The sequence below is a fragment of the Aquarana catesbeiana genome, linkage group LG07 (assembly GCF_042186555.1).
Source record: "Aquarana catesbeiana isolate 2022-GZ linkage group LG07, ASM4218655v1, whole genome shotgun sequence".
NCBI lineage: Eukaryota > Metazoa > Chordata > Amphibia > Anura > Ranidae > Aquarana > Aquarana catesbeiana.
Genome location: NC_133330.1, coordinates 54,767,773 through 54,792,690, shown reverse-complemented (window position 1 = coordinate 54,792,690; position 24,918 = coordinate 54,767,773). Strand labels below are relative to the sequence as shown.

Genomic DNA, 24,918 nt, shown 5'->3' with positions numbered 1-24,918 from the left:
AGACTTACTGGCAGAATCGTCAGGTGAAAATAAAGGAAAAGAGAGCCTTAAATAAGAAAACGAATGCAGCCAACACATCTAAGAATTGTTAAGCTGCAATATAACAAGTGTTTGCTTTTGGGTTTAATACCGATTTAAGTATTGAAAATGAAAGATGAAAGCTGATTGGTTGCCATGCACAGCTGCTCCCGTTTTGAGCCTTCTTTGCCTTCTCGAAATGCATAGGGAGCCCCCCTACATCTCCATTGTGTAGCATTTCCTATTTATTCTTCCATAGAGAGCGCCTACCCAGTAATATACAATGCCTCCTCACTGGTCAGTATTTGGAGCCAGCTCTAGTTTAAGGCAAAAATCCCCAACACACAATCGGTTGTAGGAATTTAGATCAGATCCTCTATTGGCATCACCCAGTTTGACCTTGGCGCTAAACTAAACAGGTCAGTCTCACACCTTCTTCCGGGATTTCATTTGTTTTGCACATGAAATATTGTGTTTTTTCTATACACTATGATTAATGCAGGAACGGTACACTTTAATACCTTGGTTCAGTGTCCTGCAATTACCCTGGAATAGAATGTTCTGCACTTAATTGAAAGCAACGGGGGGAAATATATAACCTGTCTATGAAATTTTGGAAGGTAAGAAATTTCCGTTATATAATAAGGTCTAAGCATTGATAATGGCTCTGTAAAGCAGTTATATCCACTTTACAGCCACACATATGAAATTCATTGTGACTAATGCAGTTAATCTCAATCCGTTACGCTTGTTAGCCTGTTGCTGAAAAGTGCAACGCTGACACACAGTGGCCACTAGTATATCTGCAGGCACTACCAATCCACTACCAACCTTCCAGGTCGGCTTGTCTATGTCAGTGTGTGAGACAGAAGACTTTTTTAATTAAGCAGAAGCTGTTGGAGTAGATTTATACCCTAATTGGGAGACATGTAATTTGCTAAGTCACTACAAACAATTTTCATGCTTTTTTTCTTTTAGAAAATACTGTTTTAACTTTTTTTCATCCTTTGTTGCGTCCCAGTGTGGCTGATCTCCGGCAGCCTTTTTGCAGGCACTTCATGTCTACATTCATGCGCTCAAGCAGTCATTGTTCAGGATGGACTTCCCAGCAGTGATAATGGTGGACAATGCCTGCACAATGAGCCTTGGTGTAGTGGTTTATAGTCTTTACCTGAAGCAGCTGAACAAGACCATAAAGTGGAACCCCCCCCGGTGATTTGCACTTTTTGGGGGAGTGTTGGAAGCGGGTACCTGGTTTTGACAGCGGCCATCTGAGTGGAATTTTAGCCCCCTTGCCTTCTTTTCTTTGCAGCCTTCTGGGACACATTACAGGTCACAGAAGACTGGGGACAATTCACAAATGCAGTGTGGCTCACACATGTGCAGTGGGAAACCGGCTGTGAAGGCGCCTGGACCCGAAGCCAGTTGAAGAATCAGTTCGAGTAAGGACAGCGCTGGATCCCTGGACAGGTAAGTGTTCTCATAATAAAAGTCAGCAACTACAGTATTTGTAGCTGCTGACTTGAAATTTTTTGGGGGCAGACTGGTGCTCCTCTCTAATGATCACCGGGTGTTTTTTAAAAAAGACTTGCCGATCGCCTAACTGTAAATGTCAGCATTTTGACGTTAAATACCGGAGTCCTGGCAGCTAGATGGCATAACCCTAGTATATTTTTTTTCTACAGGCAGTCGGCCTTTAGAAATGGTGGGAGAGGTGTGTCTTCCCACTGCTTCCCAGGGGTACCCAGGCTAACCTTACCGATCGTTTGCTCCGGCGTTGACAGCAATTTTCCATAGAGATAAGCGATGGCTAGATGGCCACCGCTCATCTCTATGCCCTTGGAGGACCGGAGCGATGTCAACATCACTTCCGGTTCTCGGGCCATATCAACATGATTTTTTTGTTCTTAACCGCTTCCCGACCGCCGTATGCCGATGTACGCTGGCAGAATGGCACAGTTGCACAAAAAGGCTTTCGCAATCCCGGGCTAGCAGGCGCGTGCACGCCGCGGGAGCGTGCCCGTGGGTCCTGCGGACTCGATGTCAAGGCATTTCCCTGTTCTGCCTAGTGGCATGACGGGGATCTACTGCTCCCTGTCATCGGGAGCAGTGATCTCTGTCCTGTCCAAGGTAGTCCATTCCCCCCACAGTTAGAACACACTGAGGGAACACATTTAACCCCTTGATCACCCCCTAGTGTTTAACCCCTTCCCTGCCAGTGCCATTTACACAGTAATCAGTGGCTAGTTTTAGCACTGATCGCTGTATAAATGTCACTGGTCCCAAAATAGTGTCAAAAGTGTCTGATGTGTCCGCCATAATGTTGCAGTTCTGATAAAAATCGCAGATCACCGCCATTACTAATAAAAAAATAATAATAAAAATGCCATATATCTACATATCGACCTAAACTGAGAAAGAAATTAGTTTTTTTATATATTTTTGGGGGATATTTGTTATAGCAAAAAGTAAAAAATATTGGTTTTTTTTCAAAATTGACACTCTTTTTTTGTTTATAGCGCAAAAAATAAAAACCGCAGAGGTGATCAAATACCACCAAAAGAAAGCTCTATTTGTGGGAAAAAAGTACGTCAATTTTGTTTGGGTACAACTTCGCACGACCGCGCAATTGTCAGTTAAATCGACGCAGTGCCGAATCGCAAAAAATGGCCTGGTCAGGAAGGGGCTAAAATCTTCCGGGGCTGAAGTGGTTAAAGCAGACCTTCAGTCATTTTTTCATTTTTTTCATCTATTAAATCTTCTGCCCTTGTTGTTGTTTTAACTTTGGATAGTAAAACATTTTTTTCTGCCAGTAAATACCTTATACAGCCCTCTTCCTGTTTCTTGTCTGGTAAAAAGCCTAGGCTTATGACATCATGCACAGCTCTCTCTCTAACTCTCTGAGAGTTTGTCAGGAACGGAGGGAGATGAGTCATAAGAGGGCCAATGAGAGCTGCAAAGCTGGAGGTGTGCCTCTGTGTGTTTGTGTAAATCCAGGAAGTGAACAGGCAGCAGCTTCAGCTGCCCACAGTTAAAATGGATGCAGCCAGACTCAGTGGAGGGAGATTTCTGAAGCATATTTGGCAAGTACAGAATTACAGTATATATAAAATAATATGCAAAGTGGTTGGAGGGAAGCTTCAGAATGGCAAAGATGTCTTTATTACAAATTATGTGAGCAGACTGCAGTTCCTCTTTAAAGCAAAAGATAACATTTTTCTTTTTTTTTATCTTTTGCTTTTAAGGGTAGAGATTTGGGCTCTTTTAGATCCCAGATCTCTCCATGAAGAGGACTTGTCATGTTGTATTTTTAATTGCAAGAGATATTTAAATTCCTTGCGATAGCAATAAAAGTGACAGTGTAATATTTAAAAAATATAATAAAATGTAAAAAATAATTGTTTAAGACGCCCCCGTCCCCACATGCTCGCGCACAGTAGTGAATGCATACCTAGGTTACGCCCACATATGTAAATGCTGTTTGCACCACACATGTGAGCTATCGCCGCAAATGTCAGAGTGAGAGTATTAATTCTAGCACTAGACCTCCTCTATAAGTCTAAACTGGTAACCTGTAGACATTTTTAAAGCATTGCCTATGGAGATTTTTAAGTACCGTAGTTTAACACCATTCCACGAGCGTGCGCAATTTTAAAGCATAAGGCTGGGTTCACACTATTGCGAATTGGATGTGGTTGCACCGCATCCAATTCGCATGTCAGGAGAGTGTGACCGGCTCTCTATGGAGCCGGTTCACACATCTCCGGAGCGTCTCCAGTGCGAATTGCACAGGGGTCCTGTGCGTCTTCTGGTCCCTTTCAGGTCCGAATTGAGACAAAAACTCGGACTGAAATCGGACCTGAACCGGTGAACGGGGACGCACCACACCCCCTGCTGTGAGCTGTTCCGTGCGGCAGTGTGAACCCAACCTAACATGTTAGGTATCTATTTACTCGGCGTAACATCATCTTTCATATTATACAAAACAATTGGGGTATATACTTTGTTTTGGGTTTAAAGTGTATTTTTTCCCAAAAAAATTGCTTTTGAAAAACCACTGCGCAAAAACCATGTGATATAAAAGATTTCAATGACTTCCATTTTTTTCTCTAGGGTCTCTGCTAAAAAAAAAACATATATTGTTTGGGGGATCTAAGTAATTGTCTAGCAAAAAATACTGATTTTAACTAATGTCAGAAAAAGGCTGGGTCAGCAAGTGGTTAATGAAAGCTGCAGATTTAAATAAGACAGAAAATGCTATTTTATGAACTTGTTAAATTTAATATAAGATTTTAGTGTATGGGCTACATGTACAATACCCATAGCAAACAGTCAGATCCAATTGTTCCCATTACCCTTAACCATTACCATGCACTGGGAAAATGTATCCTTTGTAATATTTTGTTCATTATTCATTTTAGTTAATCATTTTAGAACTTTTTGAAAATCGGTGGTCTTAGGCCTCGTACACACGGTTTGATTTTTGTATGATCAAGCGTCTGATTTTTGTCAAAAGGGCGTGTGCAGGATTTTGTCTAGCATACTAACTTTGAGCAAATTGTCGTTTGACAAACACGAACGTAGTGACGTACTATGAGTGTATAAAGAGGAAGTTCATTTCTCAAGCACCACCCTTTGGGCCCCTTCTGCTAATTTTGTAATTGTAGAAGTTTAGTGAGCGTTGATTCGCGATTTTCAGATCGTACAAAACAAATGCCTTTTAAAATACGTTTGGCATAACTACATCAGTATCACCAGCAAAGCAGCTTCATTATTATCCCATTAAAGAAGATGAGAATGTGCGCTGCATTTTCGACAATTCATCAATTACCGTGTCACAAATGTTAATTCTCCATTGAAACCGCTAGTTTACAAGACCGAACTCTTCCCAGTCGTTCCTTGATTCTGAGCATGCGTGTTTGTACTTTCGACTTTTGTGTGACGATTTCTGCACTGACCATCCGAAAATCAGACGTTGAGTTCACATCAGACAAAAAGTTTATAGTCTGCACATCCAGCTTTTGTCTGACGAAAAAGTCAAATCGGCTGTCGAAAGCACCGTACTAACGATCCGATAATCGCCAGACAGCTCGTCTTACAAATTTTCCCTTCTGATTTTCCTATCGTGTGTACGAGGTCTTAACAAGGGAATGTGTCAGAGGGTGGAGCAGGGATAGGGCTACTAGCGGTGCACATAACATGCCAAATGGTGGGTGTGGCCAAGTTGCTCTAATGCCCCGTACACACGATTGGACTTTCCGACAACAAAACCGTGGAATTTTTGTTTGAAGGTTGTTGGCTCCAACTTGTCTTGCATACACACGGTCACACAAATGTTGGCCAACAATTATGAACGTAGTGACATACAAGACATACGGCGAGCCGATAAAAAGGAAGTTCAATAGTCATGTGCTAGACTTTGGGCTCCTTCTGCTAATGTTGTGTTTGGTGAGCATTGATTCTGAGCATGCGTGGACTTTTGTGCGACGCACTTGTGTACACTACGATCGGAAAGTCCGACAACAAAATTTGTTGGCGGAATATTTGAGAACCTGCTAGCCAACATTTATTGGCGGAAACTCCGACAACAAATGTTCGATGAAGCATACACACGGTCGGACTTTCCGCCAACAGCCTGACATCCAACATTTGTTGTCGGAAAATCCGATTGTGTGTACGGGGCTTAGCAGTGGGAGGGGTTTAAAGAGGGATGGTAAAGTAAAACCTGAGCCTCTTTTGCTTTGTGTCAAAAATCTGATTGGTCATTTGGTCATTTTGCAAACCCCCCCCCCCTATTCTGCCCTGGCTTTGGAGACATTGGCCAGCTTCATTAGTCATTAGCTTGGGTATAAGCTCCATTTCCTTGCAGAGATATAATAAATTGTCAGCTGCCAGAAAATATGGGACACTGTCCAAAATACAGCACGGCTCCATGACACCGATAGACAATTACCACTGGTTTGGAATATATATGAGCATAGGATGTTTTTTATTCTTAATGAATAAATGGAACCAATCATTTAAACAATTGCTATGTGGAGAGCTGACATCTCCTGTAACCGTGCCAGAAGGATTTGTATACAAATACATTTGCCTGGTGTTGAAATTGCCAAGAGCTATGGAGATAATTTTAAGAAATGGATAATATTCCTCAAAATGATCTCCATAGCTCCTGGCATTCCCACACCAAGCAAATATATTTGTGTACAGAACAACCTGCCATGGTTACAGGAGATGTCAGCAGTCCATATAGCGATTGCTTGAATAATTGCGTTTTATTTGCTCATTATAACTATATATGTCTAAATAATAAACTCTTTATAAAGAAAACATCATCTGTATATCATGTGTAAGTTAATTCAGGGCAAGTACTGATGTGAATGTACAATATATGTATGTAAAGCGCTCCATAAATTGATGACGCTATATAAGTACCTGTAATGAATAAACACATATATATATTTATTCCAAACCAGAGGTTACTGTAAGACCACTTTCACACTGAGGAGCTTTACGGGTGTTTTAGTGCTAAAAATAGCGCCTGTAAAGCGCTTCTCCTGTCACTCCAGTGTAAAAGCCTGAGTGCTTTCACACTGGGGTGGTGTACTTGCAGGATGCTAGAAAAAGTCCTGCAAGAAGCAACCTTTGGGCGGTGGAGGAGCAGTGTATACACCTCACTCACCGCCCCAGTGTGAAAGTAGCCTTAGTGTCTATAAGTGTCACTGTGCAATTCTCACTCCCCAGAAACCTCTGTTGGCTCATCACCATGATACCATGGTTCTGACTTCATAGGTAGATAATTGATGCCAATGCAGAGACCTCTAGGTCAGTGGTCTCCAAATGGTGGCCCATGGGCCAGATGTGGCCCTTTGCTTGCCTTTTATCCAACCCTTGGGGCACCATTCCTACCAGACACCAATGATGGAGCACTATTCCTACCACAGACACCAATGATGGGGCACCATTCCTACCATAGACACCAATGATGAGGCACCATTCCTACCACAGACACCAATGATGGGGCACCATTCCTACCACGGACACCAATGACAGGGCACCATTTCTACCACAGATACCAATGACGGGGCACCATTACTACCACAGACACCAATGATGGGGCAACATTCCTACCTTGAATACCAATACTGGTGAATCATTCCTTCCACTGATAACAACAATAGGGCACTATTCCTTCCACTAAAACCAGTGATGGGGCACTGTTTGCTCTTACTAACACCGTGCCATTTTCTAATCCCAGTGGCCACAGTCTGGCCCCTCTAAAGCCTCAAGGACAGTAAACTGGCCCTTTGTTCAGAAAGTTTGGAGACCCTTGCTCTAGGTGCCTGTACTTTATATCTGCAGTAGTTTGTAATTTGTTTTACCCCCTGACAGAGTATCTTTAACTTTCCTTGTCAAATTAACCTTTTAAAATGTAAGGATGATTTTGATTGGCTGGAACAGAGCAATACAATCAGCTCTTACCAAGACACCTAGCTAAGAATTATTATATAGCCTACCTTCACTGGCAGACTTGAAAGTGCTGGTCCACTGTTCACAATGCTTGTGGCCCTGCTATATAAAGAACGGTGTATTGAAGGTTTACCGGTCATTAGATCCAGTGTGATTCACCACCGGGGTGCTTCTACTTGCAGTGCAGCAAGACTTGTGATGAAGGATTCCGCTACCGCCTGGTGTACTGCGTCAATGAACAGAAGAAGGAAGTCCCACCATTCCACTGTGAGGAGAACAAGCGCCCGTCCGATGTGGAGACTTGCAATGTACAGTCCTGTGAATACATCTGGATTACCGGGGAGTGGTCTGAGGTAGGTACAAACAGAGCAAAAATTTTATTTTGTGCATTTAAAGAATTTGCTAATTTGTACCTAAAATAACCATGTAGTATCACATTGTTATCATTTTAGAATGAAGATTTTTTTTAAATACTACTATTTGTTATAGACACAAACTTTCTATAGAGCCCTATGAGGCCACACATGCCCAGGGCATTGCTGTGCGATAATGTGCATTGTGTTCTTTTTGAATGGGCTGACAACACACCACACTGCATGAACACCACAATTTACAGATGTTTCCCATCTGTGGGTTATGGTGTGCTGAAACACACATACAATGAGATGCACTGGCAATGTGCTAGCTTACCACCTATGTATTGCTGTAACGCGTTTTAGGGTGAAGTGCAGAAATGCATAAGTGTAAAGGGTTTGAATTTCTGTAGCTGCTTATGAATACTTTCATATTTCAGAGTTGCACAAGCCTCATATTAGCTTAGCACTGCAAGGAGAGAAGGTGAAGGTATTCAATGAATATATTTAGTGATCTCAGGAGCAGCTTCTTTTCAGAACTTTAGGTTGATTCTCCAAAGGATGGAGTAAAAGCTGTGGTAAAATGGAGTTATTTCATTTTGTGGGCCAAAAGCAGACCAGGATTTTACCTATTCTGGGTAAAGTATTCAGCTCTCTCTGGGTCTCATGCGGTGCTGCTGCCATGCTGCTTAGTAAACACAGGAGGTCGCTCATTCGGCACAGGCATCATTCAGGGAACACTTTGCATTTTGTCAATGAATGCAAAGCGTTCTCTAATTGGACAAGGTGGAGTGGTGGGGCAGTGATGTTAAAATCTCTACTTTGTCCACTCAAAACTTTGCATTCATTGAGAAAGTTGAAAGTGCTTTTTCTGAATTGTACCCATGACGAGTGGCCAACTTCCTATGTTCAGTAAACAGCAGGTCTGCTGCTGGGCACTGGATTTAGAAGCCGTAAGCAATCACTGTAATGTCTGTACCTACTACATTGATTTCCATCTTCCACAAGGATCTCACTGGTATGGTATGAAGCAATCTCCTGGAGGGGGAGGGCAGGTGCATGGTTTGTGTTAATGAGGTCAGCTGCTGAACTACTGTTCACTAAGGCTCCGTTCACACTTTTACGACTCCAAAGTTGCGCCGACTTTGAAATGCAGCTTTTATGCAACTTTGATACAACTTTGGATGGGTGCAACTTGGATACGTCTTTGGCTTTGACCATTGATAATGGACAACTGTTGCACTACAATGAGTACCATTCAGGTATGACTTTCATGCAACTTTTTAGGGTTAACATTGAAGTCTATGGTCCTCAAGTTTGGACCAAAGTAGTGCATGAACTGCACATATATGAATGGTAATCATTGGAAAACATGGGGAATGACTTGGATGTCCAAAGTTGCATGACAAGTTGCACAAGTGTGAATGGAGTCTAATGCCCCGTACACACGGTCGGATTTTCCAATGGAAAATGTCCGATCGGAGCGTGTTGTCGGAAATTCCGACCGTGTGTGGGCTCCATCGGACATTTTCCATCGGATTTTCCGACACACAAAGTTGAAGAGCAGGAGATAAAATTTTCCGACAACAAAATCCGTTGTCGGAAATTCCGATCGTGTGTACACAAATCCGACGGACAAAGTGCCACGCATGCTCAGAATAAATAAAGAGATGAAAGCTATTGGCCATTGCCCCGTTTATAGTCCCGACGTACGTGTTTTACGTCACCGCGTTTAGAACGATCGGATTTTTCGACAACTTTGTGTGACCGTGTGTATGCAAGACAAGTTTGAGCCAACATCCGTCGGAAAAAATCCTAGGATTTTGTTGTCGGAATGTCCGAACAAAGTCCGACCGTGTGTACGCCCTATAACAGTTTTTCCTGTCCCAAATATCAGGATATGTAGCAGGAAGTAATGGAGGAGTTTTCTATAGGAAACTGAGGTAACGCCTCTTCAAGAAGAGAGAGAAAGCGCTTTCTTTTCTGCAACAGAGGTACATTAATGGTATATTGGTACATAGGGAAGCTGGAATAAAAAACAAAAAAAAAAACAAAAGGTGGATTTAGCCTTTGAGCGTCAGCATTCGCCTCTTAGGGTCAGGATTCTTAAGCATTTGTGCTTTCCTGCTGACATGCGATTTTGAAGCATTTTTGACAGATCCAAAATACAGAGTTTGATTTTTTTAGTTGGATCGTATAGTACATTGATTGAAGTTTATTGTTACTTTGTGTTGTACATACAGCATGTCCTTTTCAACTGCCTTAAAAGACCAGTCCACCTGCATTGGTTTACATTTATCGTCATTTAATGTATCTGTTCTTTATTATTTTTTGGGTTATTATTCTTGCATTATGTTATTACTCCCAACGTCTGAAACTGGGGTCAGCGATGTGAGTTTTTTGTACTAACCAATTTAAGAAATGTACAGACATATAAGGGCGGGATGAGGGAGGAAGGACTGAGGGAGGAAGGACTTCAGATACTCCATGTGGCCCTTGTTTTCTTATTGTTGATATATTCTTTAACTTTGAAATATAATGCAAAATAAAGATTTGCAAAAAAAGAAAAACAAATCAGTCCACCCAAAAAAATATATTTAAGTTGTAGTTTGCAGAAATAGGAAATCAATGCAGACATCTCACCAATAGAGCAATAACTGTCAGGAGGTTTAATTCTGTAGCATCTAAAACTAAAGTATTATTTCTGGATGGACTGCTCCTTTAATTCATCAATAGGAGTGCATTATGAAAGCATGGTAGACACAGCTCCCAACACATCTAATAAATGTAATCTTCCCCCCAAAATAGCTGAAAATATTGAGCATTATGATACACCATCCATGCCCAATGTTATTCTACAAAAAGCACTGGGTTGCGCAGCCTGCCTTGATTGCAGGTCATCACAGGAGGTTTAGGATAGGCAGCTTGGACGTGCTTCAGGAAGTACTTGTCATTCTTATCAGATAAGCTATTAATTTCAGTGCTCAGTGTGAAGATTATATAAAGATATGACTCTGATTGTATATTATGCCCATGGGTGACAAGTATGTAATCTTTTCCAGTGCTCAGTGACATGCGGGATGGGCTATCGGCAAAGGCTGGTGTCATGCAGTGAAGTGTACTCAGGAAAGGACCATTATGAGTATGGCTACCAAAGTTCAGCCAACTGCCCAGGAACCCAACCACCCAATGTACAAAGCTGCTTCCTGGGAGAGTGTCCTTTGCTTGCTTCATGGAGAGTTGGCAACTGGGGGAAGGTAAGTACCATGTCTGATAGATGAAAAGCTTCAAAGAACACACTTGAGTTTCTCTTCCAAGTTATTCATGGCTGAACATGACTTGGACCACAAGACCATACCTCCCAACTTTCTGAGATGGGAATGAGGGACACCTATTAGCAAAAGTATGTAGGCATAGGACACACCCTCCTTAAAAGAGAATTATTAACAAAAATAATGTCTTGAACCCACAAGCACTTTTTTTTTTTTTTTACTATTCCTTTATATTGGCCTTTGGAATTTACAAATGTAGCAATGTAGAAATTGGATGAAAGGTTTAACACTGGGAAACACTTTTTGATAGAAAAGTAGTGCATCTTACATACAGCTATACAGATCAGATAAAAATAGGAGACAAATGAGGAGGAAAGAGGGACATTGTTCCGAATGAGGGACAAGTGGGAGCTGTGCACAAGACCAAAAATTGGTCACATGACCAGAGTCCAAAATTACTACCTATTGGTATAGTACGGTGAGATACAGTCAGGCATGAATTAAGACTAAAAGAAATACACTATATGGCCAAAAGTATGTGGACACCCTTCCAAAGTATTGTGTTTAGGTATTTCTAGTGAGGGGTACAGTGAATGTTATGACAGTAAAAAAAACTTTTTAGCCAATGGTATGCTTTCAATTTAGTGGCAATGGTTTGGGACAGGCCCTGTTGTGCCCCTGTGCATAAAGACAGATCCATAAATATGCGGTTTGATGAGTTTGGTATGGAGAACTTGAGGAGCCTGCACTGAGCCCAGACCTCAACCCTACTGAACACCTTGGAAATTAATTGGAATGCCCATTGTGATCCAGGTTATTTCATTCGAAATTCAGTACCTGTCCTCACAAATGTTCTTTTGGCTGCATGGGCACAAATTCTCATAGACACTCCAAAATCTTGTAAAAAGCCTTCCCAGAATATTGAAGGCTGTTATCAATGCAAAGGAGGGCAACTCCTTAATAGTGCCAATGGTTTGGATTACGATGTCCAGCAAGTTTATATAGGTGTGATTGTTAGGTGTCCCAAAACTTTATATATGGTATAGCAAGATTATCTATATGGTGGTAACTGAGACTGATACTGTTTGTGTTTACAGTGTTCTGTTACCTGTGGAGCTGGTGTCATGCAGCGCTCTGTGCAGTGTCTAACGAATGATGACGTCCCTAGCAGTATGTGCTCCATGAATATGAAACCGGAGGAGAAGCGGCCATGCTACAATCCTCATGACTGTACGTAGCAATTAATCCGAGAGAAGCTGAGACATAGAGTGGTATTGCTCTATGTCCTTCTCCTTCATTATGTCCAACTGTTCTGCTATAAAAGCTACTGAACTTAGGATAAAAAAATAAAAGTGCCATGACTTTGTATTTATTCTTTAGGGTGATCTTAGATTTGTTCATGGTTCTTTTTAATGCTGGCCCCATAAGTGGCACATTTTTACCATCCTGTTATAGGAACCTCTATGTGAGATTCAACTCGCACCTGGATGCCCTGTTCACAGCGGAGCGGTTTGTTGCTTGTAGCTCTCAGGCCCCATTCACATCTCAGCATTTTAGAGCTTGAAGCTCCAAAACGCTGGAGGAGAAAAAATCGATTATTCACTATAGAGATGGTTCACATCTCCACTACAAGTCACCTGAAGCCAAACGCCTGAAGCTCAAAAAAGTTCTGGAGCTTTTTTTGTAGCTTGAATCGGTCAGATTGGTGTGTTTTTTAAGCATTTTTTGTTCCATAGAAAGCATGGAAATGCTTGATTCATTGTAGCGCATTTCTGAGCGTTTTTCTGCTCAAATGCAATAATTAAATAAAAATTATTATTAATAATGAATAAATAATAATAATCATAAATAAATAATGAATAAATAAAAACAAATAATAATAAAAATAAATAAAATAACTCTAACCTCAACACCTAAGGCCTCTTTCACACAGACGGCTGTCCTGCCGCTGTTAAAAGCATGTTTTGTTATATTGAAATTCCAAGACTTCAGGCACAGCGATCACGTGCAGTTGTACATTGCGATTACGTGCGTTTACACGCGGCTGCATTTAGCTGCGATGGAACATTCTTGCCATTTCTGACGTGCTTCCTGTTGTTTTTCTTTCCCTTTTGCTGCTGCTATCCACAGGTAAAATAGTACACTGCGATTTACCTGCAGTTCTGTACAGATAGCAGCGATAAATCAGTCCTGGACGCAGTCAAATTAATTTTTTCTAACCGCACAAAACCCCATGTAACGAAACTGACGATAAACGCAGTGTGTGAATGGGGCCAGAGGAAAGCAGAGGTTAGGTGCGGTAGGTAACTTCATCTATCCGTGGCTACAAGCTGAATTCTATCCACCCGTGTGAAAGGGGACTAACTCTAATAATAACTCCTAACCCTAACGCCCAACCCTAATATTAACCCCTAATCCTAACCATTTAACCCTAATATTATCCCTAACCTTAACCCTAACATTAACCCCTAATCCTAACCCAACAAAATAAATAAATAATAATAATAATAAGTAAATAAATAATAATAAATAAAAAAATGAATAAACCCTTAACGTTTAACCCCTAACAAAAAAAATAAATAAATAATAATAATAAATAAATATTAAATAAAAGTGGATGCAAAGCTGAAAAACGTAGCAACAAATGATGAAACAGATGATATTTTTCTCTCTTTCTCTAATAAAAAATGCCAAAGCTCAAAAACGTTAAAAAAGCCCACACAAACGCCTGAAAAAACACCCGAAAAAACGCGATGCTTGGGTGTTAATGCAGCCCAAAAACGTTCAACAAGCAAAGACCCATTCTAGCTTACACAAACCTGAGAATGGATAAACTGAGTGACTAGGAAGTGAAGAGAAAATATATGTTCTGTTATGAAGGGCCATCAAAGTGAATCTGTTTCTGCACTCTTTCTAGGCCGAGCACAGGTTTACTTTAAAGTCCAGTTCCAAACTGAACTATGTTTTTGTCTTATGCAGCGTACACACAGTTGGACTTTTCGACCGGACTTGTCCGACAGACGCCGACGGACCAAATCCGGCGGACAATCCGATCATGTGTGGCCTTAACCGGACCTTCAGATTTAGATTTGGAACATGCTTGAAATCTTTACGTCGTAACTCCGCCGGACCCAGAAATCCGCTCGTCTGTATGCTAGTCCGACGGACAAAAACCCACGCTAGGGCAGCTATTGGCTACTGGCTATGAACTTCCTTATTTTAGTCCAGTGTACGTCATCATGTACGAATCCATCGGACTTTGGTGGGATCGTGTGTAGGCAAGTCTGTTTGTTAAAAAGTCAGTCGAAAGTCCGCTGGAAAGTCTGTCGGACAAGTCTGGTCGTAAAGTCCGCTCGTGTGTACGCGACCTTAGAAGAAAAATGAGAGACTACTTCAGTTTTGCTGTCTGTGTCCCCAATGAGAAGATTTTCTCTCACTTCTTGTCCCCTATTACTGGAACAGAAAGTGAGGGGAAATCTATCCAGGGAAAATGCTAAAAAAATTGGGGAGGGTTAGAAATCATTCCTGATTTGTCCCAATTGCAGGGATTGTCCTTCACTTCCTGTCCCTGTGATATCCTGTGTATCAGGACAAGAAATGCAGGTAAGTCTAGGTTTTGGGGACTCCAACAATGGCGGAAAAACTGATGGAGGGTCTTACGCTTTCCCTGCTATTTGCCAACGTAAAAAAAAAAAATTGTTTGGTTTTAAAGTGGACCTGAACTTAAAATGTGAAGATATGCTCTTATGCCGCGTACACACGACCGGACTTTCCGGCAGAAAAGGTCCAACAGAATCATTCAGTCGGACATTCCGATCGTGTGTGGGCTTCATCTGACTTTTTATTTCTAAAATTCTGATGGACCTAGAAATAGAACATGTTGCAAATCTTTCTGACGGACTCAATTCCTATCGGGAAAACCGTTTGTCTGTATGCTAGTCCGACGGACCAAAAACGACGCAAGGGCAGCTATTGGCTACTGGCTATGAACTTCCTTTTTCTAGTCCCGTCATACGTCATCATGTTCTAAACGAACGGACTTTGGTGTGATCGTGTGTCCGTTTCAGTGGAACTCCGTCGGAAAGACCGTCGGAGTCTATTCTGACGGAGAGTCCGGTCGTGTGTACGTGGCATTATTGGGAACATATAGAAAGCAGTACACTGCTTAATGAACCTTTTGCCTAGAATTCCTTCTGAAAAATAGCAGTGCGCTTCACAGATGTATATAATGGATTGGAGCTCCAAGGACTGCTTTTTAATGATAAAAGATGGAGCGTTATAAAAAAAAATGATACTGTTGTTGCATATTGTGACAAGTCAATAGTATAATAATGCAGTAAAGTTTCTGAAAGGTCCACTTTAAGGCCCTGTTCACATTAGCGAGATTTCTCCTGTGTCCACCGTCATGCACAACAATAGAAATCACATTATTCTCCAATCACATCAATGCAACATGATGCAGAGTGATTTTTGAAAAGTTGCAGGTGCTTTTTTTGGTGCCGCATAGTGCATTGTTTGGTACTATAGATCTCAATAGGAACACATGAAAAGCATGTGAAAAATGCACCTTTCATGTGTATTTGGTATGGATTTGTGTTTAACCTCCTTCTACAAAAAATTGCATGTAGTGTAAAACTGCGAACCTAGCCTTTAACTCCAGGAATGAGACAAAATGCACTCTTGCAGTGGAGTCCTCCAGCACTGCAAGAGTTATGCCCCGTACACACGGTCAGACATTGATCGGACATTCCGACAACAAAATCCTAGAATTTTTTCCGACGGATGTTGGCTCAAACTTGTCTTGCATACACACGGTCACACAAAGTTGTCAGAAAATCCGATCATTCTGAACGCGGTGACGTAAAACACGTACGTCGGGACTATAAACGGGGCAGCGGCCAATAGCTTTCATCTCTTTATTTATTCTGAGCATGCGTGGCACTTTGTCCGTCGGATTTGTGTACACACGATCGGAATTTCCGACAACGGATTTTGTTGTCGGAAAATTTTATATCCTGCTCTCAAACTTTGTGTGTCGGAAAATCCAATGGAAAATGCGTGATGGAGCCTACACATGGTCGGAATTTCCGACAACAAGGTCCTATCACACATTTTCTGTCGGAAAATCCGACCGTGTGTACGGGGCATTAGTTGTTTGTTTAGTCTAGGGCAGTGGTCTCCAAACTGGGGGCTGGATGTGGCCCTTTGCTTGACTTTATCTGGCTCTTGGGGGCACTATTTCACCAACCGACACCAATGATGGGGCACTATTCCCCCTACTGACACCATCAATAGAAGACTCTTCTTCCATTGATACCAACAATGGGGCGCTATTTCTTCCATTAAAACCAATGTTGGGGCACTGATGTCAGGGCATTTCTACTCCCACTGGCCCAGTCCAGCCCCCCTAAAGCCTGAAGAACATTAAACTGGCTCTTTGTTTAGAAAGTTTGGAGACCCCTGGTCTAGGGGTACAAGGATAAGATGTAATACCTCATTCCTAGCACTGGTAGGATCCCTCAATCCATGTGAATGGTCCCCTGCAGCATCTTCTCTCAAAAGTGCTTTGGACCACAGTCACAGGTACATAGAATGCCAATAGCCCTACAGAGGGATCACCCCACAGCCTGGGTCTTGAGGACAGCACTGGGGGGGGAACTACTGCAAGAATAGATTTAACTGATTTTTGGTAATTAATTGATCACCAATTGGTCATCATTTACAAAAAAAAAAATCAAATATAATATTCTTTACCTTTTAGGTAATTTACCTCACAATTGTCAAGATGTTAAAAGGCGCAGAGGTGTTAGTGAAGACGGCGAGCATTACATTATGGTGGAGGAAAAAATAATAAAGGTACAGCTTCATCCTCGGCACATCGTGCTTCATAATATTCTGCGTGTTCTATTATTTATAGATGGCTGCAGGTGCTCTCTCACACCAATAACAATTGCTTTTCTCTCAGGTTTATTGTTCCGGGATGCAGTCAGACAATCCGAAAGAGTACGTGACGCTTGTGAGTGATGAGGCAGAAAATTTCTCCGAGGTATTTGGCTACAGGTATGATCAAAAGGGTGCACTCTGTGTATTTTTTACACTTAATGGTTTTGTTAGCACTTTATTTATGTCTGTGTGTTTCTCTGTGACAGTTTTTACATCCATAAGATCCAGTGTACTCTTCACTGCTATAGACATAGAGCAAAGACGAGTGCTGAAATGATGGATGGCACCACCACTAAAAAGTCCATTGTCACCCTCTTACAGAAAAAAATCCACAATGCAAGGTATCTCCAGCACACCATTGTAGGAATAGAAAGACAGGAGATGTATTCCAAATCAAGCAGTGCAACATTTTTGGGCCACTGAGGACCCCTTCCTTGGGGAACAATGACTAAGGACCCCTTCCCCCGGCAGCAGTGACCGAGGACCCTCTATCCAGGCAGCAGCGTCTGAGGAGCCCTTCCTCAAGCAGCAGTGTCTGACAACATCTTCCCCAGCCAGCAGTGACTAAGGACCCCTTCCCCAGGCAGCAGTGACTGAGGACCCTTTCCCCGGCCAGCAGTGACTGAGGACCCTTTCCCCAGGCAGAAGTGACTGAGGACTCTTTCCCCAGGCAGCAGTGACTGCGAACCCCTTCCCCAGGCAGCAGTGACTGAGCACTCTTTCCCCAGCCAGCAGTGACTGAGGACCCCTTCCCCAGCCAGCAGTGACTGAGGACCCCTTCACCAGGCATCAGTGACTGAGGACCCTTTCCCCAGCCAGCAGTGACTGAAGACCCTTTCCCCAGCCAGCAGTGACTGAGGACCCTTTCCCCAGGCAGCAGTGACTGAGGACTCTTTCCCCAGGCAGCAGTGACTGAGGACTCTTTCCCCAGGCAGCAGTGACTGGGGACTTCTTCCCCAGCCAGCAGTGACTGAGGACCCCTTCACCAGCCAGCAGTGACTGAGGACCCTTTCCCCAGGCAGCAGTGACTGAGGACCCTTTCCCCAGGCAGCAGTGACTGAGGACCCCTTCCCCAGCCAGCAGTGACTGAGGACCCCTTCCCCAGCCAGCAGTGACTGAGGACCCCTTCCCCAGGCAGCGGTGACTGAGGACCCTTTCCCCAGGCAGCGGTGACTGAGGACCCTTTCCCCAGCCAGCAGTGACTGAGGACCCTTTCCCCAGCCAGCAGTGACTGAGGACCCTTTCCCCAGGCAGCAGTGACTGAGGACCCTTTCCCCAGGCATTAGTGACTGAGTAACCCCTTCTCAGGCAGTAGTGTCTGAGGATGCCTTCCCTAGGCAGCAATGTCTGAGGTCCCCTTCTTTATGCATTGGTGACGGAGGACCCCTTCTTTATGCATTGGTGACTGAGGACCCCTTCTACAGGCAGCTGTGTCTGAGAACCCCTTCTCCAGGCATTAGTAACTGAGGACCCTTTTCTCAGGCAGTAGTGATTAAGGATCTCTTTTTCAGGCATTGATGACTGAGGTCCCTTTCCCCAGGCAGCAGTAAATGAGGACCCCTTTCCCAGACGGCGGTGACTAAGTACCCCTTCTTCAAGCAGCAGTTTATTGAGGATCCCCTCTCAAGGCACTGGTGACTAAGGACCCCTTCCCCAGGCAGCCGTGCTTGAGTACCACCTTTGCATTTTGGCATTTTTTTTCTGTAACAGTGTGACAATCCATGTTTCCAGGTATTTCAACTTAAGTCAGGAACAAATATTAACCAGTTCTTAGATGTAATGGCTGCACTGCCTTTTTTGTCAGACTTTTTTTTATTTTATTACCTGGTGATCCTGTTAGCATTGTCACCCTAGGAGAGCAAGTGTGGTACTAACATATAGGGGAGGTGTTCAATAATTCACAGAAAAGGACTTGTGAGTGCTGATAGCTATGATATTTGAGTTCAATGCACAGCAAAGTCACTGGGCACTGTTTTTCTGGCAGGATCAATGTGCATTTTCCTGTGCTTGAAGAAAATATTCTTAGCCTGCAAGGAGGAAACACATGCAGACACCACATATAAGGACTGGTAATCTGCAATATATACATTTTTTGTTCTTGGATTTATATATATACTGTCAATCCCAATTACATGTTGGGTAGACCCAATTCCCCACCACCCCCTCCCCCCTTGGACCACCCTCCCTGTATATTTTTTAACATGCAAAACTGTTTTGCAGTGGAAAGTCCTTATTGATGCAGCAAACATTGCTCACGTAATGAGAAATGTTCTCTGCATCATTCCGTTGGAAGCCCAAAGTAGGTGTGGCCTTGACACCCTAAGCTCACAGGAAGTGGATTGAATGACTTAGTAGATTTACTAATGCTGGAGCACTCAGAATCTGGTGCAGCTGTGGATGGTAGCCAATCTCCTTCTAACCTCAGCTTGTTCAATTAAACTTTGAAAATAAAACCTGGAAGCTAATTAGTTTCTCTGCAGAAGTGAGCCTGATTTTGCACTCTCCAGATTTAGTAAATCAACCCCATAGGGTGTCATTTAATCCCGAAGAGGAGGGGTAGACGGGACCAAAGGTGGATGAGAAGTGAAGTGATGGAACTTGGGAAGGGTGAGTGCTGCTTTTTTTGTTTTGTTTTTTATAGGGGAAAGGAGGGAACTTTTTTTTAAAAGTTGGGCTTTATTTATAAATGTCTTCCAATTTAATGTATTTTTTCTAAACATAATACAGGTATAGTATTGTTATGGAAATGATTAAGAGCTCCAATCGAGCTCAAGGTTATCTGCTGCTGTCTCTAATTTGAAAAGTGTTGATATGCATGCATATAAAAGTAAACACACTGAGACACGCTCAGTTTCGTTACTGTTACACTTCTAATTTATTCAAGGCGGTGTTAATGTTTTATACACACAAATACGTCATTGCTATGTCAGTCTAATAGGTACATCTCATTGGTCAAGATAGAAAAGAAGATGGATAATTTTCATAACGAGGTTTGGCTCTCTTTGTTCTTATCTCCAGTTCCGCGTTCTTCTGATGTGTGGGATGTAGGGGGTACACGCCATTTTGAGAAAATATAGGAACAGAGCAAATCTGTATACTTATATAATGAGTAAGGAGAAAAATATGTATGCACATAAGAAAATAGACATTTTCAGATTACTATTATTATTATCTACATCACATTCCTTCACAATCCCCCCTAAAATGACTATTTTCTCTTTTCTGTCCCTAATACTAAAGGTCCTACTTTTTAGCCTGGCCCTTCTCCTCAGCAACTCTTTTAGGCTGTATATAGAATTGGGCAGCAACTGTTCACTTCCCTCCTCGATACAGCTGGAGAGGTGCAGTCAGGCGCTATCTATCCCTATAACCCTATAGGATTGTGAGATTATGGACAGGGAGTGACTGTAGAGGAGTGAAGGGTTTGTCATCTTCCATCATAAGGAGGTCCTCTTCTTCTTGGTGGAGAAATGTAGGTGTGCTATTGTCTACAGCCTTGCTCATTAACCTTTTTACAAAAGGTAGAATACAGCATATAATCAGGGCTAAAAGATCCAGGATTATTAATACCGTTACCCGTATCTGGGCGAGCACCTTCTGCCACCCACTCATCCAGCTAAAATATTGGTCCCATGGGTCTGTGATACCTGAGTTCTTCTTCAACTCTAGTGACAGATCTTCTAATTTCTTTATAGCTAAAGTAACCTTACCATTTGGGCCAGTATTATCAGGAATGTATGTACAACAGGTTCCCGGTTTTTCCTATGATTTTACAAAACACCTCCTTTCCCCACTAGCACCATGTCTAAGGCCATCCGGTCCTGGAATGTCATGTAGGAAGTGGGGGCTAACTGATCAGAAATTCCCTGGAGGGCATCTTTAGTGTAATTTACAAATCTCTGTTGGTTATAATATGTGTAGTGTCAGGTCACCTAGAGGCTGGGTGACAGATGTACACCGTTGGGATCAGGAGTGCACCGCAAGGTAGTAGACCCTACGGCTGACTGCTGCGGATTGTACCCTGGGAGGTTCAGGAATCAGGTCTACTGGATCACTGACACAGATCCCACTGGGAGCTAGAGCATAGATTCCCCAGGGCGCGGAGTCTAAGAGCCAGCGGGTGTTCACCAGAGCCTCTAGTGGTGAGGATGGACTGCGCTGCAGTCTGGCTCCAGGTCGCGGTCCCCAGGGTCTCACAGCTCACGCTCACGGTAGACTACAGGAGATGAGGAAGGAGGGAGCTGGCTGGAACATCAGGGTCACAGGCAAACAGGGATGGTCGGGAACAGGCCAAAGTCGGTAACAGGAATCAGATGTAGGAAACACAGCAAGTACACATAGAGGCTAACACACAGTGGTTGATCAGCACTGCTGGCTTGCAGTGCACAGGTTAATATAGGGTTCCCTGATAGGGCCTGGGGTGGGGTCATGCTTAGAGGGGAGGTTACAAAAGCAGTCAGGTGAGGGTCAGCTGGTCTCTAGAGATGAACACATGGAGACAGGTATGCTGATTGACAAACTCTATTGCATAACCATGACATGTAGTTAATTCAATCTACATTCTTGCTGACAGTTGTTATGGGGATCAAAGACTCAAAACCAGCTTTTACCAGATCCCTGGCTTTAAACTCATCAGGGACCCCCCTTGTAACCCCTATGACATGTATGTATACATGAGGATCAAAGCTTCCGGAGAGAGCTGCTCGCTTCCTCCTCTGACTGTGTGCTGGGTCAGTGTATGTATCAGGGGTATCTTTGGTTAGGATATGGGGGCTTTCTATTTTCATCTTTTTTGTCTAATGCACTCTGTGGTCGCCCATTCTGGCCCTGTGTTCCAACCCACTGGCCCCCACAGAAACCACAACTCTGTCCCCAGTAACTGTCTGTGTGGCATACATATATGTCCTTACCGTCAGGGATATCACTGTACCAATGGCATCACCATGAAGGGTCAAACGGACAAGGTACTATGTCACAGTAATCTAAGGTAAAGGTGGTCACATGTGTACCTGAAGAGTTACACCAAAACGTAATTATGTTATCATTTTTGTGATGGCCACCTCCTGGGCCCCTCCCCCCTAGACCAAACAGAAAAAGGATATGCAGCACCCGAAAACACGCTCTCCTGCAGTGATAAGCGTGCATTCAGGTGTTCTTCCTGGCCAACTTGACTGAGGTGGCTGTGGTCAGCAAAACTTGGAATGGACCATCATAACTTGGCTCAAGGATCTCCAGACAGTAGTTGGTGTGTTCCTGTATCTAATTCAGGATCTGGAATGGAAGAAAACACCTGGACATGCATTCAGGTTAATTCTCGTGATAATGTGGTTACATAATTAGTCAACACATCAGACTGTAACTGTAACTGTTGTGGAAAGTAACAACCAAGTCTGGGAGCTGAACCAAACAAAATTTCATAAGGGGATAGGGCATGTTTCCCCCGGGGGTGTGTCTGACACTAAACAGGGCAATGGGCTAACTGTCTGGCCAACTCATGTTAGTCTCTTGGGCCATCTTTAACATCCTGTTTTTAGTGTCCCATTCATCCTTTCTACCTTCCCGCTACTTTGAGGGTGGTATGGGATGTGTAGTGCCAACTGAACCCCCAGTGCTGCCCAAATCTCTTCAGTAAGGGTTGTTGTTAGGGCTGGTCCCTGATCTCTCAATATCACCTCTGGGACCCCAAATCTACATACTATCTCACTCAGTAATTTCTTAGCTGTGGTCCTGGCAGTCATGACCACTTCCACTAGGGCGTATTCGAATCTGCCACTTCTTGGCACTTGAGAATGATCAATTTGCATCCTCTGGAATGGGGTATAGGGCTTTTGCCAGGTGCTTCTTCTGTGCATTCTGGGTTACATTTGGTGCAGATAATGCATGATCTGCAGAAGCTGTCGGTCAGTGGAGTAACTCTTGGTGCAACACTTGTTGATAAGAGAGTTCATAAAAGTCTTTGTCAAGTGGGCAGCTCCATGTGCCCATTGCACCACGGCTGGGTACATACTCCTGGGTAGACAAGGCTTCTTGTTGCACTCGAATAGTCCATTTCTGAGAGTTGTTCCTCTCCGTTTCCAGCTTTCCTTCTTATCCGGACTTGCTGTTTCCTGTAGTTCTTTTAGATAAACTCTGTCCACTGGGAAAGTCTGTAAGGTAAGCACGGGGTGGTCTTCTTCTACCACCCTGTTGTCCACTTCCCGCGGACCACCAGCTGTCTGTTTGGCAGCTGTATTGGCTCGATGATTGCCTTAAGCTTCTTTTGAGTTCATTTTGTCGTGTGCTTTTACTCAGAATAGTCACTTGGGTTGGGAGAAGCAAGGCATCAATCAATTTTTCACAGGTGTTCCTGCAGCCATCAGGAATCCTCTGTCCTAGATAACACCATAATCATGGGCAATGCTGAAAGCATATCTTGAGTCCATGAATGTTGGCTCTTTTTCCCTCTGCCCATTTACGTGCTGTAGTAAGTGCTTATAGCTCTGCCTCCTGTGTAGACATCACCGGTGTTAAGGCTTCAGCTTGTAGAACAGTGTTTTCAGTGGTGACCGCGTGTCCTGTGCGGTCACGGGGGTAACAAGTCAAGACTCTACTCCTCCTCCTCCTTTCCCCCCTCGAGAAGTGAAAGAAGGGTGGTAGGGTTCAGTGTTTGACAACTTAATAGAGTAATGCTGTCCAGTAGGAGGGAACACAGGAGTCTCAAGTGTCTGGTAGTGGACAAGTGTTTCGGCTGGATCTTGGTTGAATATGGCAACAACGTCATGGGGAACAAGCAGAACGAGGCAGTGTCCGAGGACCAAGTTCAAAGTTTTGTCAAGCAAGTCTTGTGTAGCAAATCCAGCTCGCAGACACAATAGGCCTCCTCTTGCTACCGCATCCAGCCGACAGGAATAATATCCTATGGGGCGTAGGCTGATGCCGTGTGATTGGGTGAGTACACCTGCAGCATGTCCCAGACGTTCGGATACAAAGAGCTTGAGCGTTTTGTCGTAGGCTGGGAGCCCTAGCGCCGGGGGTGGCGCACTCAAGGGTTTCAAACTTTAGATATTTCTTCAGGAGACATCTGGAAGGGTCTGATTGCAGAGCATCAGTAGGAAGGCTTCTGGAATCCATGCTCTGCACTAGGAAATTAGTCCAAGGAAAATGACAGGTGTTGAGCACCACTGCAATTTGGGCTTTGAGGCTCTGCAGCCCTGGTTGGCAAGATAGCACAACAGGCTTTCTGAGGTGACTTCAACAGGGGGTAAGTCAGCTGCACAAAAGAGAAGGTCATCAACATGTTGGAAGAGAATCACTTCCGGGTGTTCCTTTTGTCATGTGTCAAGGATGATAGCCATAGCTTTTGCAAACTGGCTTGGAAAGTTCTGTGCCCCTTGTGGCACAACTGTTTAGGTATGTTGCCGTTTCTTTCCGTGGATGAATGCGAAAAGGTACCAGCAGAAGGGGTGAGGGTGGACACTGAAGAAAACGTTTGTAAGGTCCACCTCTGTGAGGTATTTTGCAGTCAAAGGCATCCACAGTAGGTACCTGGTTCTCTTTTTAGGATTCTCTTCTTGGGGTTATTGTGGTTTCCGGGGCAATGAAGCGCCCTCTTTTAGCTTGACTGAAACTGGTGGCACCTTTAAGTTACCGTTGTCTCCCGGTCCTGTGGACCATAGGCACGCAGGGATTCTGTCAAGTACTTCCTGCAGTATTGAACTTGAAGTTTTTTTCTTCATTAAGTGTCATCAGGAGAGGCAGAGAACACAAAGCAGATGAGTCTTCTAAAGATAGGGGAGTATGTAACTTCACCCCCCTTCAGGCGTGTCCTGATTGAGGCCTGTAGTCTGGACAACACATCAGCTCCTAGTAGATTCAAGGGACAT

At 43.4% G+C, this 24,918-nt stretch overlaps 1 protein-coding gene across 1 annotated transcript in view; it reads left to right on the top strand.

Moving 5' to 3' along the window:
• Positions 1-24,918, top strand: part of ADAMTS9 (ADAM metallopeptidase with thrombospondin type 1 motif 9) — a 366,908-nt gene that overhangs the window by 319,788 nt on the left and 22,202 nt on the right. The window contains exons 31-35 of the mRNA XM_073592184.1: positions 7,671-7,841; positions 10,904-11,098; positions 12,211-12,343; positions 16,875-16,969; positions 17,079-17,173. Coding sequence (XP_073448285.1) covers positions 7,671-7,841; positions 10,904-11,098; positions 12,211-12,343; positions 16,875-16,969; positions 17,079-17,173 — 689 coding nt within the window. The remainder of the gene's footprint in view (positions 1-7,670; positions 7,842-10,903; positions 11,099-12,210; positions 12,344-16,874; positions 16,970-17,078; positions 17,174-24,918) is intronic.